Consider the following 16061-nt stretch of genomic DNA (forward strand, 5'->3'; position numbering starts at 1 on the left):
AAATTCAGTTGGAAAAAAAATCTAATGATGAATATGTAAGATTTCTTTTTTTTTAAATTTTTATTTACTTTTGAGAGAGAGGGAGAGACAGAGCGTGAGCAGGGGAGGGGCAGAGAGAGAGGGAAACACCAAATCCAAAGCAGGCTCCAGGCTCTGAGCTTTCAGCACAGAGCCTGATGTAGGGCTCCAACTCACAAACCGCGCTCAAACTCACAAAACTCAGATCATGACCTGAGCCGAAATCAGGCGAAGTCAGAAGCTCAGTCGACTGAGCCACCCAGACGCCCCAGGATTTCTTTTTATATGCTTGAAAATTTACATATGACAAAGTTGTTCTTTTTTTTTTTTTTAACATTTATTTTTGAGACAGAGAGAGACAGAGCATGAATGGGGGAGGGTCACAGAGAGAGGGAGACACAGAATCTGAAACAGGCTCCAGGCTCTGAGCTGTCAGCACAGAGCCCGACGCGGGGCTCGAACCCACGGACCGTGAGATCATGACCTGAGCCGAAGTCGGACGCTTAACCGACTGAGCCACCCAGGCGCCCCGACAAAGTTGTTCTTAAACTCCACCCTTGACAGACAAAAGCAAGACCTCTGAAGAGTGACTATCTGGGAACTGCCTGGGCACTTGTCACTTGTCATTAGGCAGCTTTAGAGCACAACCTGGGACACTGAAGGCTGGCAAATGGGGAACTGGTGGGAAACATCTGACTCTCAAGTGTACATATTAGGTGAAGCAAGACCCCACTGGGTCCCATGCCACAAACACTCTGAAAACAGAGACTACAGCTCCAAATAAGGATCCCTCTGCTCCTTTAAAAGATGCTGGCCAAGCCTCTGGTCTCCCAGTACCTTTCTGTTGAGGTATTTCCTGCTCCTAGGCACATCCAGTCCTTACCAATCATGACTAGAACCTGCTCTGAACCCATGACTGAGGCCTGTAGCACACCCATGCCCGCCCTCCTTGCTCGACCATGCTCTGCATGCTTCTCAGTTGTTCTCCAAGCTGAGGGCTGCTCTGGGGATGAGCCCACCCTTTAGGGGTGACCTCAAGTAGCCAGAGTCTAGCACCTGGTATTATCATTAAGGTAACAATGAATTCTTAGGCAGAATCCTCACTGCCTTCACAACAACCTTAGCTGGGCTCACCCCACACCAATGCTGTTAACTCTCATCTGTGTGCGCCCACATCTCCACTTCAGGAACACTGGCCTCTTCTAGTTCTGGGCAGGCAGCCTTGAAAAGGGGTCATGGTGGAGAGCTAATCAGGCCTTAGCAACCTCAGGCAAGGTAAGTCAGAGGGAATTAGAGAGAGAAAGAGAGAGATAGGAGGCCAGCTCTACAGAAAATCTTTGAAGCATGAGAAAATGATCTTAAAATGTTCAAAATTTACTAGGTGGCCCTCTCTAATAAAGAGCTGAACAGAAACAATTTAGGAAGTTTTCCTGCCACAATACATGTCAAGCTGACTCTATAGGTAGGTTAAAAAAAAAAAAAAAAAAAAAGGATTAGGCCAATCAATGACTTCCCCTGAATGACACATTCACTTGATGTATTTTCCCATTCTCTCCAGGTTAACCCTGGGTCTGCTTGACAGATGATGTATTACTTAATATGGCTGGTCTGAGAGTTTTGATTAGTGAGTTTAACTCATTTATAGTTGTTTTAATCACTATTCTACATGGCCTTAATTCAGCCTTCTCATCTCATGTTTTCTAATTACCAAACTTTTCAGTTCTTTCTTTTCCTTTTTTTGCCCTCAATTTCCCTTCTTAGGTGTGACAGTTTCCTAGTTGTATCCTAGGGTGCTGTGGTTTATAATAAATATATATACATTTTTTTTTTTAATTTTTTTTAATGTTTATTTATTTTTGAGACAGAGAGCGAGCATGAATGGGGGAGGGTCAGAGAGAGGGAGACACAGAATCTGAAACGGGCTCCAGGCTCTGAGCTGTCAGCACAGAGCCCGACGCGGGGCTCGAACTCATGGACCGCGAGATCATGACCTGAGCCGAAGTCAGACGCTTAACCGACCGAGCCACCCAGGCGCCCCAATAATAAATATATTTTTGATCTTGTTCAAAATTCCTGGTACACAGCCCCTAAAACACTTGTAATTTCCTCAGTGATAAGAGCAATGGAAGCATCTTTTGTTATATTTGTGTTTTTTTGTCCTTGGTTCCTGAAATAGTTTCAAGGTGATAAAAGTGAAAGGAGTTGTCATGTTATTTCCAACAAGCACTTTTCAACCACACCTCAGTTTTTATTAATCACTTTTGGAAAATCACAAAGAATGGGGGCCAGTTGCCAGGAGATCTAACCATGTGATTAGAGGGTTGGAACTTACAGCCACACACCCCCACCCTTGAGGAGGCAATAAGGGTTGGCAATCTGAATTCAGTTACCAACGGCCAAATGATTTAATCAATCATGCCTACTTACTGAGACCTCCACAAAAATCCCTGAAGTATGGGAATTTTGGAGAGCTTCCAGGTTGGTGAACATGTGGAGGTGCTAGAAGGATGGCATGCCTGAACAGGGCATAGCAGCTCTTCACCCCTTCCCTATAACCACCTGGTTCTTCTTCCATCTCACCGTTCCCAGGTTATAGCCTTTTGTAACAAACTGGTCATCTAGTGAATAAACTGTTTCCCTGAGTTCTGTAAACTATTCTAGCAAACTACTGAGCCCAAGGAGGGATCATGGGAACCTGTGATTTATAGCCAGTGACCCAAGCACAGGTAACAACCTGGACTTAGAACTGGGATCTAAAATGGGCCAGTCTGATTGGACTGAGCCCTTAACCTGTGGGATCTGATGCTACCTCCAGGTAGATAGTGTCAGAATTTAGTGAAATTCCAGAACACCCAGCTGGTGTCAGAGAACTGGATGGTGTGGGGAGAAAACCCACACACATTTGGTGACCATAGGAATTGGTAGAGTAGACAAGAAAAAGAGGGATTTATTTTCCCCTTTTGCCTCCCAATAAGCTATTCTGCTCTTCTTCCTTAGTTTTTGATCCCCAATTTTTAGTTAGACACCTTGCATCTTTGCTAAACAGCATTTTCCAGCCTCCCTTGAAGCCAGCTATGGTCTTATTATTGACCAAAAAGATGCAAAAGGATGTGTGACTTCTGGGAAATTTCCTTAAAAGGAAGGGTTATGTCCCTCCTGCTTCTTCCTCCTTGCTACTTGAATGCAGGTATAACCACTGCAGCTCCAGGATCCTGGACCCACAGGGGGCTACCCTTGAAGTAGAAGCTGCACACGGTAGGGCAACACAATAGAGCGGCTGGGTTACTAATGATACCAGCACTGGACTACCCATCTCAGAAGTTCTTTTTGGAAAGACCTCAGCATCTTTCTTCACAAACTGATCGTCTAGTCTTTCTTAACTGCCAGCAAACCTTTCCTAATCGACACAGTGTATTTCAAAGATATACATTCTATTTTAGATTTCTGGCAGTTACTCCATTAACTTATTAGGACCTGTAACTATTTTTATTTTTCCCTATCAATTACTTAAACTTTATCTACTTTTCTCCACAAGAGAAAGGGCGGATGACATTCCCATCTCTCTCTGCTTTTTACTGCCTCCCATTTCCTCACTTGCCTTCCATGTTGGGATTACCCAGAATTTACTTCTGGACTGCTTTTGCTATGGATTGCTTTCTTAAATTTTTCTTCTTATTAAACTTTTTAGCAAAGAATTACATAGAGAATGCATAAACCACCTAAGTAAAAAATCAAGAAATTTTCATCAAGTGAATACATCTATATAACCAGAACCCTGACTCTGAAGCAGGACAGCACTAAACCTCTGGTGTCCTCTTCATACTCCCTTTAGTTACGATTCTTCCCACAGCTAACCACTACCATGACCTTGAGCCCCCTAGATGAGCTTTGCCTGTTCTTAAACTTCCTATCAAGAGAATACAGTATGCTGCTTTATGTCTGGCTTCTCTCATTCAGCATTGGTCATGACACTCAATGTTGTCGAGGCCCTACAGAATTCCACTGTGTGACTATGCCTCAATTAACCTATCCACTCTATTTTGGTGGATGGACATCTGGGTTAACTCCAGTGAGTATGATAAGCAGTGCTGTTGTGAACATCTTTGAACTTATCTTTAAGTGAACATGAGATGTATTTCTGTTGGCAGTATGCCTAGGAGTGGATCGTTGAGTTACAGAATAAATACACAGAATTCTTCATTTAGCATGGGTTGCCAAGTCTTCTAAAATCACACCAATTTACATGCCCCATCGGCAGGGTCAACAATTTGGGGTGCTCCACACCTCAACATCACTTGGTACTGTCCATCTTTTTCACTAATCCATTCTGGTGGGTGTGCAGAAGCACTGTGTTGTGGTTTTAATTTGCCATCTCTGGATGACTGCTGAGGTTGACACCTCTCCATAAGCTCACAAGCCATTGGACATCCTCTTTTATAAAGTAACTGTTAAAGATTTTTTGCCCCTTCTACTAATGGAGTTGTCTTTTTCTTACTGACTTAAGGCATTTCTTCAAACTTCTGGATAAAAGCAATTTGTCAGACATATGTATTGCAGGTATCTTTTCTCACCCTGTGGCTAGCCTTTTTACGCTTTGATGAACAGAAGTTCTTAACTTAAAAGTCACCCCCTTTATCCATTTCCTCCTCCGTGGTTTGTGGTGCCGTGTCTTCTCTCTTGTGTCAAAAATCTTTGCTTACTCCAAAATCACAAAGCCCTTGCTTTTCTGGCCAACAGAATATTTTCCTAGGTATGTGCTCTCTCTCACACGTTATGGATTTTACTGCAAGCGCCTGAGTTCTAACAGTAGCTTCCACATAGGAGCTCTGTGTGGAAAATCTTCCAAGGTCATCTACGCTAAAGAAAAAAATTATTTCATCTTTACATTTAAGTAATAGTTTTGTAGGGTATAAAATTCTGCTTTTAAAATTTTACTTTTGGGGCACCTGTGTGGCTCAGTAGATTAAGCGTCCGACTCTTAATTTTGGCTGTGGGTTTCAGCCGTGTCAGGCTCTGCACTGACAGTGTGGAGCCTGCTTGAGATATTCTCTCATTCTCTCTCTCTCTCTCTCTCTCTCTCTCTCTCTCTCTCTCTCTCCCCCCCCCCCCCCCCCATGCACACTCTCTGTCTCTCAAATAAGCATTTTATATATATTATATATTATACATATATATAGAATATATAAAATATACATGCATTATATACATATTTGTATATATAAAATATATTCATATATATATATACATACATGTATATATGTACACACACGCACACACATATATATTTTAAGAAAGTTATTTTGACACTGACAAAGTAGCTCTCAGATCTACTGGTGCTACTGAGAAGTTTGATACTAATCTGCTTCTTATTCCTTTGTGACTTTTTCTTTCAATAAGATGTGGAATTTTCTCTACATCTCCATTGTTAAATTTTTACTCTAGTGTGTCTAGGGGTGGGCTTTCTTCCTTCCATCTGTGTTTAGCATTCTTTAAATTTCAGATCTTTCCTCTTTTGTGATCTCTGAGAAACTCTTGGTCATTTTATCCTCAAACATTTTCTTCCCCTTGCTCCAGTCATTTCCTCTCTGCTTCTGAGATACGAATACTGCCACTTCTACCCTCATCCTATAGCATTTTGCTTCTCCTATCTTTCATCTCTTCATCCCTCCTAATGCTTTCTAGAATTCTTCAACTTGACCTTCCAACTTGTTCATTCAGCTTCAGTTACATCCATTCTGCTACTCAACCCATCTCCTGAATTCTTTGTTCCCAAGAATGCCACCCTGTTCCTGTTTCACGTACCCACCTCCTCCTTTCCTTGATGGTATTCTTTATGCTTACTCCATCCTCCTATGAGGCTGGGAACATGAATTATGCTCCCACTAGCACAGGCTGTCAATCTGCCATTTTCCTTTCATTCCAACTATACTGGTCAGCTTCTCATTATGGCTCCCTCTGAGCTGTTCACCAGGTGAGATCCCACCAGGTGAGATCTCTCCCCTTACCACACCTCCTCCAAGGAGCTCCTTACCTCCCCCAGAGGCACAGCTAGAACCGTCAACGGGGCCTACCACCTTCCCCCAAAAGCTCCTGCCATCACTCCTGGCACCACAGCCACAACAAACTCCTGTTGGTCTTCAACAAAGCCTGCTTCTGCCTCAGAACTTCCACTGCTGCTGGCGCCTTTGCCTCACAATGTTATTCTTAATAAGCACTCCACTCACTGCTGATTCCTTCACCTCCTTCATAACTGTGTTCAAATGGCACCTCAGTGGGGCCTCCCCATTATCCTATTTAAATCTGCCTCTTCCCAAAGCCTATACCTGCTGATTTTCTTCCCTGATTTTTCCCCATGTGGATTTTTCTTATTTGTCATTTACTTCTCTTTGAGGATGGAGACTTTATTTACTGCTACATCCTCAGTATCTAGAACAGTACCTGGTGCCATTAGGGGAGTGGGGAAGGGAATGTACCTCAGGAATCCCACTCTGGGCCCATTGGCCACTGGCCACACTTTGCAGAGAAACTCTAACCTTTAGGCAAATACAAGGAGACACTGTTCTTTTCCAAAAGCCATCTCCCTTGACTGGAATCTGGGACCCTAGGGTGTGGAAGGGATGGGGAGAAGCAGCACTGGGAAGAGAAAAAGGCAGAACTCTAACAGTCTCCCTTGACCAGTATATCCAGCCTCTTCTGCTCCAAACTGTCAACCCTACCTCACAGACTGGAATCCAATCACCTTCTGTCTCCCCAGGGGTTCCTCACAGTTTTTAATGTTATTTTCTCTCAGTTCTGTGGCATTTCCAGTTCCAAGAAGGGAGTCAGCAGCCAAGGCTAGCCTTCCAATTACTGTTGTCCAAATTACCAAAAATTTACTGGCTTAAAACAACACAAATTTATGAATAAACTGAATTTATATTAAAAAAAAAAACCGCACACGCAATGCAAATTTATTATCTTAACAATTTTGCAGGTCAGAAATCCAAAATGACTCTCACTGAGCTAAAATAAAGAGCTGTATTCCTTTGTGGAGGCTCTAGGGACTTCTTAAGGCTGCCCACATTCCCTGGCTCATGGCCAGTGAAGTCTTTCTCCCATTTCATCAGTTGGACTCTGCTCTGTTCCCACATCTCCTTCTCTGACTCTCATCTCCCTCGTCCATCCTGTGATTACATGGGGCCCATCCAGATAATCCAGGATAATCTCCCCATCTCAAGACCCTTAATCACATCTTAATCACTTTTGCCATGTAACCTAACATATTCAAAGGTTCTAGGGGATTAGGACACGGACATGGAGGGTGGTATTATCCTGCCTACCACAGCTATTTTGTCAATTTGTCAGGAACTGGTGACCAGGGTTTCTAAAACTGGAGTCCATGGCTAGAGTATCTGTAAAACCCTTGAGATTGTTGGCAAAATGCTGTGTCTTCTTGAGTGTTTCTCAAGAGAGAGCAGGTAGCTTTCATGACTCTCAAAGGAGCTACGAGCCCATCACTATGAAATAGTCCCTGTCCAAGACCTAACTGAAGGAAGAGAGTAAAGACCTACACTGTCCCCATAACTATCAGACCACAGACACAATCCCCCCACCTGCTACCATAAAAAAACATGGGGCACCTGGGTGGCTCAGTTGGTTAAGCATCCGACTTTTGGTTTCGGCTCAGGTCATGATCTTGTGGGTTTGTGGGTTTGGGCCCTGCGTCGGGCTCCATGCTGAAGGTGTGGAGCCTGTCTGGGATTCATTCATTCATATTCTCTCTCTCTCTCTCTCTGCCCCTCCCCAACTCGTACTGTCTCTCTCTCAAAATAAATAAATACGGGGCGCCTGGGTGGCTCAGTCGGTTGAGCGGCCGACTTTGGCTCAGGTCACGATCTCGCAGTCCGTGAGTTCAAGCCCTGCGTTGGGCTCTGTGCTGACAGCTCGGAGCCTGGAGCCTATTTTGGATTCTGTGTCTCCCTCTCTCTGACCCTCCCCCGTTCATGCTCTGTCTCTCTCTGTCTCAAAAATGAATAAACGTTAAAAAAAAATTTTTTTTTTTAAATAAAAAAACCAAAACAAAACAAATAAATAAACTAAAAAAAAAAAAAAAAAGAAAAACTCATGTTTCCTTTCTGTCCCCTTCTCAGGACATGCATAATTCCACACCACCCACAAACCTCTCCTGAGACAGAGATGCCTGGGGTCCCAGTTTAGCAACATTCCCCGAGTAAGCAACAATGACTAACAGGCCCATGGTTAAAAAGCGGGGTGGGATCAAACTACTACCTTTAAGTCATACAAGATCCCATGCCTGAGCCCTCTTCTTTCCCATCCAAGCCTCTCACCACAGGTGGAGAAAATGAATGGCCTTGACAAAAACAAAGCGACCTCTTGGCAGAAAAGCATTCCCAGATCTGGGCCCCTTCTATTCCTTCTCTCATTCTCAACAAGGAGAGGCTCACCATCTTGTTCACACACCTTGACAGCTTTCCTCAGACGGCTGCCCAGCACACTGCTCACCCAAGGCCAGGATTACAGACTCTGGATATGAAATAGCATGTTTCTTCATCTGACTCCCCAAAAATTTTTCTTAGCACAATAACTGCTTTAGGAAACAGCGTCTCTCTTACACCTGTGTGCCCACCCACAAGGGAGAAAGAGTTCACTTACTTTGACTGCAAGGTCTGCCTCGGCCATGTGCCATCTTCATTTTGGGGCTCAATTACTAGCACCTGAGTGAAAGGGAAAACCATATAAGGAATATGCAAAGCACCTCACTGCTAATGTGCTCAGAACCAGATGTCTGGCAGGTATCTGGCAGAGCTGCCTGCTGGGGCATGGCCTGAGCCCTCCTACCTGACCCTGGTACAGCCCCGCATCCTGGACAGTGTTGTCTAGCTTGCTCAGCTGCTCATAAGTGTTGCTCATGTATTTGTTCCACAGCCGTGTTTCACGCTCAGCAGGGATGTTGAACAGCTTCCGCATCTCCTTCTCGATGGTTGCTAGGGACAAGCAGAAAGATCACTCAAGGCCTTCTCCAGATGCAAGGCTAAAGGTACCCATACCGGGCAATTGCTCATCCTCCTTCCTGTTCAGAGGGTCACAGGGTGCTTTGGACCAAAAGTTCTGACTGACCTCAGCCCCATGGCGACTCCTAAGGCCACACATCTTCCACTGGCATCTTCTCGCACTCACATACCTAGAAACTTTCTCTATGCTCCTCCTTCTTTGAGGATGTGGGTCCCATTTACATAGCATATCAACAATACAGAAAGGTGAGAAAACTTATCTTTGAAGTTAAGACCCATGTGGTTTCAAATACTAGCCCTGCCACTTTCTCACAAAGATTTTTTAAGTTACTTTGACCTCTCTGAATCTGCATTTCCTCATCTTTACCACCGTATGTCAAATGGGCAGGGGCCATGCCAGGTGTTTCACAGAACACGATTCCCAGGCTTGGCTCTCTATGAGAGCAGGCTCCCACGTCAGGACTGGTAACCACAACCTGAGACTATATGGGTAACAATTCTGAAGGGGGTGCCTGGCTTCCCTCCCATTAGCCACAATGCCCTGCACTCTCCCAATGGACACCTGGGACCCCAGCCCAGCTACTCACCAATGGTGTCTGCCTTGCTGAAATGGCAACTCAGCACATTGGTGGGGTCACTATTCTCACAGAGCTTCAGTTCCAGCAAATACACCTCCACTTTGCAGTGTTTGACAAACAGGCCGTGCTCCACAACCTGCAAGTAAGAGGCACAGGTGAAGGAGCAGGGGTTCCACACCGGCAGTCTTGGAAGCAATAGGTTTTGTCAGTGGTAAAAGGCAGAATTCACACAGTTATCAGTTTCCCTAAGTGATTAGATTTTTAAAGCCACTGGCATCCGTCCTCGGAGTTTAAAAATCTTTTTCCCACTCATGAGGAAAAGCGTCCGGATGGAACAACACTGCACAACAGGGAAGCCATTGTTCATCTCTAAATCAGGATCATGATGTCTCCTTTTCAAGGTTTGTCAAATGAGAGGACTAGAGAATATAGTTAAATCCCTGAGGCAGCCGAACACTCACCATATGGCAACACTGTGGGTATTAGGAGACATCTGCAGGACACTGGCATGCCCCCAACTTTTTGATCCCTAACCCCTCTCAGGGGCCCAGGTTTCTAGCTGGAAAAGAAGGTAGCTCTGGCCCCGAACAGTGATCCTTAGAAGCATGGCCTCAGGATTGCAGTTCTTTCCTACTCTAAGAAGGGGAACTACAAACCAGACAGTGAGAAATTTACTCAATGGCTACCTATCAGCAGGCATGTGGGATCTTGTGATTTTCCCTCTGGTAGGACAAGCAAACAACTATGGGAGTCAGGGTGGGCAGTCTTCTCATGAGTCCCATCTACCAGAGGGGTTAGGAATCCAGGTGTCTATCCCATAGCCTGTTTCCCTCAAGAGGCTATTCTCTGGCTTATAAACACCTGCTTTTTGAGACATTCAACAATGTGGCCAAAGACTCTTAAACACAGAGGCAAAAGCAGTTTCAGAAAAGTTTTAAGATAAACAGGAAGCGGTACATTACCGTAGGTCCCTATGACCCCAAGTAAACTTTCTCTCATACAGCCTTCCAGAAAGTGCTCTCATGGCACTGCTGGACACACCCCAAGCCATTGGGCAGCTCTGATGTTTGGAGGCCACTCACTATAACACCCCAAGTGAGCAGCCTCACTCACCACCACTCACGATCACAATTCCCTAAAGAGAACCAGAAACAAGGCCTCAAACACCTCTACTCGACCACTTAGGCACATCCAGTACCCCAGGAAACCAACTCTAGTCAGTGTCCCCCAAGGAGCACTCACAGACACTGACCAACAGCTGTGACAATTCATGTACTCACTTTTCTGACAATGGGCTGCTGGCCTTCTACACAGCCATACCAGTTGAGTAATTTATTCCAGGCCTCGGTTGGGACCAATACATAATCCAATTCATCAATTAAATGTTCTTTCAAGGTCTGACTCTCCGGATCTGAAAAAAGAAAACAGCTCATAACTCACTGCTCTTCTCTCAGAAATGTTTGTTTTACAGGATTCTTACGTAGTTTTCAGAAACAAGAAAATTATTTATAATAACAGGACAAAATTCCAAAATTCTGTCTCTGGCCATAACACAGAGCAGACCTGAAAGCCGTCTTTAGCCATGCTTTCAGAACATTTTATGAGAAATGTGTACTTCTCCCGTAATTGAACGGAGAAGGAAGAATAAAAGAGAAAACCTCCAATTTACATTTTCAAAGTGCTTCCAGAGTCCACAATTTAAATTGTTAATTATGAATATTTAACATAACATTCTGCTTAGTGAAATTTCACTGAGGTCAAATACCATCTTCTCCTCGGGGTGCCTGGGCGTGGCTCAGTTGGTTGAGTCTGACTCTTGATTTCGGCTCAGGTCATGATCTCACAGTTCATGAGTTCGTGCCCCACACCGGGCTGCATGCTAACATTGCAAAGCCTGCTTTGGATCCTCTCTCCCTCTTTCTCTGCCCATCTCCTGCTCACTGTGCACACATGTTCTCTCTCACTCTCAAAATACATAAAACAAACACCTAAAAATATATACATCGTCTTCTCCTGAAATACGAATAATTTTTTAATGTTTGTTTATTTTTGAGAGAGAAAGAGACAGAGTGTGAGTGGGCAAGGGGCAGAGAGAGAGAGAGAGAGAGAGAGACAGTATCTGACACAGGCTCCAGGCTCCACCTGTCAGCACAGAGCCAATGCGGGGCTCGAACTCACGAACCACGAGTTCATGACCTGAGCTGAAGTCAGACACTCAACCAACTGAGCCACCCAGGCAACCCTTCTCCTGATTTACTAAGAAAGCAACAAACACGTCATTGAAGTCAACTTTATTTTACCAAGAGTCATTTGGTATTCTTAGTTTTCAACAGTCCAAGTCAAAACCTAGCTAGATAACCCCCTGTGAAGGAAGAAAATATGTAATACTCCAACATGCTAAACGTCCACCTCGCACCTACCACAGGCAGGCAACATGATTGGGGGTCAGAAGTGGAAGTTCATGATCTGAAACCTACTCCCTCAATTGAGGACCAAGGAACTGGATCAAGGAAAGACTGATCCCCTCCCAAGAAGGGAGCCTCTGTGCTCTTCAACACCCACTCCTGTGGTAGCGCAAGCCACAAAACTGGGAAAGCAGAAGTACCCACAATGGTGCAACTCATCCGTAACTCAAGGCAGACGATGTTAAAAACAAAAAACTAAAACCATAAGCAGCATTCACAAGGTGACCAGGGCTTGTCATCACCCACCCCCTCAACACCAGTTTATACCCTATCCAATCAGCTCTTCTGCCCTTCCTTAGAGCAAAATTCAGATCTGATCCACCTCTGCCTTGAAATTTCATCTCCAAGGAAATAGGAAAGGAATTAAACAGCGGTGGAGGACAAGAATACCAAGGGGAGATGGATGAATGGATAAACATGATGTGGTATATACCTATAGCAGAATATTATTCAACCTTTAAAAGGGAAGGAAATTCTGACCTCGCCATGAGGATGAACCCGAGAATACTATACTAATATACTAAATAAAATAAGGCAGTCACAGGAAAACAAATACTGAATGATTCTACTTAAATGAGGTATCTAGAGTAGCCAGATTCAGATACAGAAAGTAGAATGGGGGTTTCCAGGGGCTTGGAGGAAAAGAGGCTAGGAGTTACTGCTTAATAGGTATGGGGTTTCAGTTTTCCAAGGTGAAAAAGTTCTGGAGATAGGCTGCAAAACAATGTAAATATGCTTAATACTACTGAACTGTACACTTAAAAATGGTCAAGGTGATAAGTTTTATGTTATGTGTATTTTATTATAATTAAGGGGCACTTGGGTGGCTCAGTCGGTTGGGCGTCTGACTTCGGCTCAGGTCATGATCTCACAGTCGTGAGTTTGAGCCCCGCGTCGGGTTCTGTGCTGACAGCTCAGAGCCTGGAGCCTGCTTCGGATTCTGTGTCTCCCTCTCTCTCTGCCCCTCCCCAGAGCCACCCACTTTCCACAGCAGCTCTGGCATGATTATTAACAATGACAAACCAGGCCTTTTCTGTTCAGAAGGATGACCCACTGGTATCAGCCTGCTTGAGACAAATGCTTCCCCCCAAAACTGACAACCTAAATTCCAAACTTTTCTCTGATTTATAAATTAAAACTCACAGAAGTTATTCGCTTATTGTCTTACTTGGGGAGATATCCCTTCTTCATTTCCAACACTAAGTACTACACAGATCTGGCCATCCATACTGTGCCTAGCAACAGCCAGAAGCCTTTAAATGTGGGAAAAGAACACACAGCTTTCAGCAGCACCATCCCCAAGCCCAACATTTCCACAGGGCATTTTCCCATCTAAGGCTCAGTGATGATTTTCCCAAACATGTCATTCTTAGACACAACAGTGCAAATGGGATAAATACAACTGGGATTTCAATTTCACTTAACTGGAAATTTCAAATTTCACCTAAAACTGGCATCATGCTAAAAAATCACACAGGGGTTTTGAATTGGGGATTTAGTCTGCAAATTTCTTCAACAGAGTGGCAAATAAAGGGGGGAAATGAGAGCACTGGTTGGCCTAAGCACAGATATTCCATCTGATAGACAGTAGGGGCAGAGGTGGCAATGAGAAAAGGGGTGCTCTGTGGACAACATAAACAAGGACATGTTGTACCCCATCCCTCCCCACTTTCAAGAGCCCCGTCCAGCCACTCCTGTGACCCTAGATGAAAGGCAGCCCGACTGGGACTGGCAGGTGACTGAAAGCCTGGGGACTAAGGGGTGACCCTCAATCATGAGATAGGTCATTCCTGCACTGTCAATGTTCCAAGGAAGCAGGGTCTGAACAGAATGTACTTCTCACTTCCTAAGCACACAGCAAATGTTTCAAGCCAAAACCAGATGACATCAAATTGGGGGACCATGGAAGAAATGCCTGCCCTTAGCTGAAAATCATGCAAAATGACTTCAGAGAGCCCCTCTAGCCCTAGGATTCTTATCACTAGTACTTTTAAAAGCATTAAGAAATCTCCTATTCATAGGGCGCTTGGGTGACTTAGTTGGTTGATAGTTCAACTTCAGCTCAGGTCATGATCTCACCATTCATGAGTTTGAGCCCCACGTCAGACTCTGTGCTGACAGCTCAGAGCCTGGAGCCTGTTTCGGATTCTGTGTCTCTGCCCCTCCCCCGCTTGTGCTGTTTCTCCCTCTCTCAAAAATAAACATTAAAAAAAAAAATCTATTCAAAAAAAAAAGAATGGGGACCTGGGTGACTCAGTCGGTTGAGCGTCCTACTTTAAGCCCTGCGTTGGGTTCTCTGCTGTCAGTGCAGAGCCCGCTTTGGATCCTCTGTCTCCCCCTCAGTCAGTACAGCATGCGACTCCTGATCTCAGGGTCATAAGATTGAGTCCCACGTTGGGGTTAGAGATTACCGGAAAAAATAAAATAAAAAAGAGCGGGGCATGGGGAAGAAAAGTGCAAATACACTGCTGTGCTCCCTTAGGGCAACTTCATGGTATGATGCCACCATCTGTGACCTACATCAGGAAACAAAGTACATGAATTATTCATTATGTCATTAGACCTCCACTAAAACAAGTCTGGGCATTTTTGAGAGAGAGAGAGAGAGAGACAGAGAGAGAGAGAGAGAGAGGAGTGAGAGAGAGAGGGGGGGAGAGGGAGGAGTGAGAGAGAGAGAGAGAGAGAGAGAGAGAGAGAAGGGAGAATCTCAAGCAGGCTCCATGCTGAGCATGGACCCCAATGTGGGGCTTGATCCCACAACCCTGGGATCATGACCTGAGTCGAAAAAGAGACACTCAACCAACTAAACCACCCAGGAGCCCGAAGCACTGCTCATTTTTAAAAACACCCAGCTTGGTGTTAGGTACTTGGATCAAGCTTCATGTATTGTCTATCTTCCTACTGCTCTGATTTGGGGCAAAATCAACAGATCACCTGTGTCCTGCTTGCAAGTTGAGTCTAAAGCTAGGCAGAAAAGAGCCTGAGAAAGCCCAACTGTCATCTCAATGCATCTACAGGTACAAGCCCAGCTCTGGTAGGTCACACATCACTTTTTCAGTCACTTCTTCCACTGGGAGCTGATTGTGATGGTAGCTCTACCTTCCACTTCTCCTCACACCACTTCTGTGACAAACAACCATCACAGGAATGTTTGATGGATGAGACAGGTCTACAGTTTGTTCAACTGCAAAGGTTAACACAGAACATTCTGGTGCCCAAATTTCAGATTCCAGATGCAATTTCAAAATGATATCCTATTCTTTCCATTCCACATGCTAATCTAAAATCTGACATCTCTAGCAGAACTAATTTGCAAAAAGAAAAATACTGGAAGCTGCTCTTTAGAAGCAGTTTAGGAAAAGAGTAACTTAACCTCTCCCTGAGTGTCTACAAAGCCTTCTTTGATAGATACAAATCAAGGATACTTGTTTCTATCCCCTCATAGTAGCAAAGTTAGGTTTGTCATGTCCATGTTACTGATAAACACCACTTCAGACCACTGCGTGCCTGGAATATTTCAGTTAGAAAAGCAATGACGGGGGGGGGGGGGGGGGGGGCACCTAGGTGGCTCGGTCAGTTAAGTGTCTGACTTTGGCTCAGGTCATGATCTCACGGTTTGTGGGTTCGAGACCTGCATCGGGCTCTGTGCTGACAGCTCAGAACCTGGAGCCTGCTTTGGATTCTGTGTCTCCCTTTCTCTCTCTGCCCCTCCCTTGCTCACACTCTGTCTCTCTCTCTCCAAAATAAATAGAATTTTAAAAAAATTTTTTAAAACAAAAGAAAAGCAATGGGATACTATACCTGAAAAGAGTCCAGAGTTATCTATTGGGCCAGGAAACAGATTGTGTTCACCCACATTGTACATATCCCAGCTGTCGAAGCCCACATACTTCTTCCACTGCTTGAACCACCGGCTGTCAATAAGATACCTAGAGACAGACAAAAATTTACTATACCGGAAAAGCTGAGGTTGTAAGTTTCTGCAACTG

General features: G+C 44.6%; 2 protein-coding genes across 6 annotated transcripts in view; one reads left to right on the forward strand and one right to left on the reverse strand.

The window, feature by feature from the left end:
• NDUFAF3 (NADH:ubiquinone oxidoreductase complex assembly factor 3) overlaps window positions 1–16061 on the forward strand; it is a 339096-nt gene that overhangs the window by 208252 nt on the left and 114783 nt on the right. The window lies entirely within an intron of this gene.
• Window positions 1–16061, reverse strand: part of USP4 (ubiquitin specific peptidase 4) — a 48180-nt gene that overhangs the window by 28900 nt on the left and 3219 nt on the right. For all 5 annotated transcript variants that reach the window (XR_009610325.3, XR_009610326.3, XM_060633626.3 and 2 more), the window contains exons 2-6: window positions 15874–16001; window positions 10888–11018; window positions 9617–9743; window positions 8857–9002; window positions 8671–8732 (exon numbers count right to left, since the gene is read on the reverse strand). Coding sequence is in view for 3 of the 5 variants with exons in the window: in XM_060633626.3 (XP_060489609.1) it covers window positions 8671–8732; window positions 8857–9002; window positions 9617–9743; window positions 10888–11018; window positions 15874–16001 (594 nt within the window). In the remaining 2 variants the exon portion in view is untranslated. The remainder of the gene's footprint in view (window positions 1–8670; window positions 8733–8856; window positions 9003–9616; window positions 9744–10887; window positions 11019–15873; window positions 16002–16061) is intronic.

Source organism: Panthera onca, chromosome A2, assembly GCF_046562875.1.
Source record: "Panthera onca isolate mPanOnc1 chromosome A2, mPanOnc1 haplotype 2, whole genome shotgun sequence".
Classification (NCBI taxonomy): Eukaryota; Metazoa; Chordata; class Mammalia; order Carnivora; family Felidae; genus Panthera; species Panthera onca.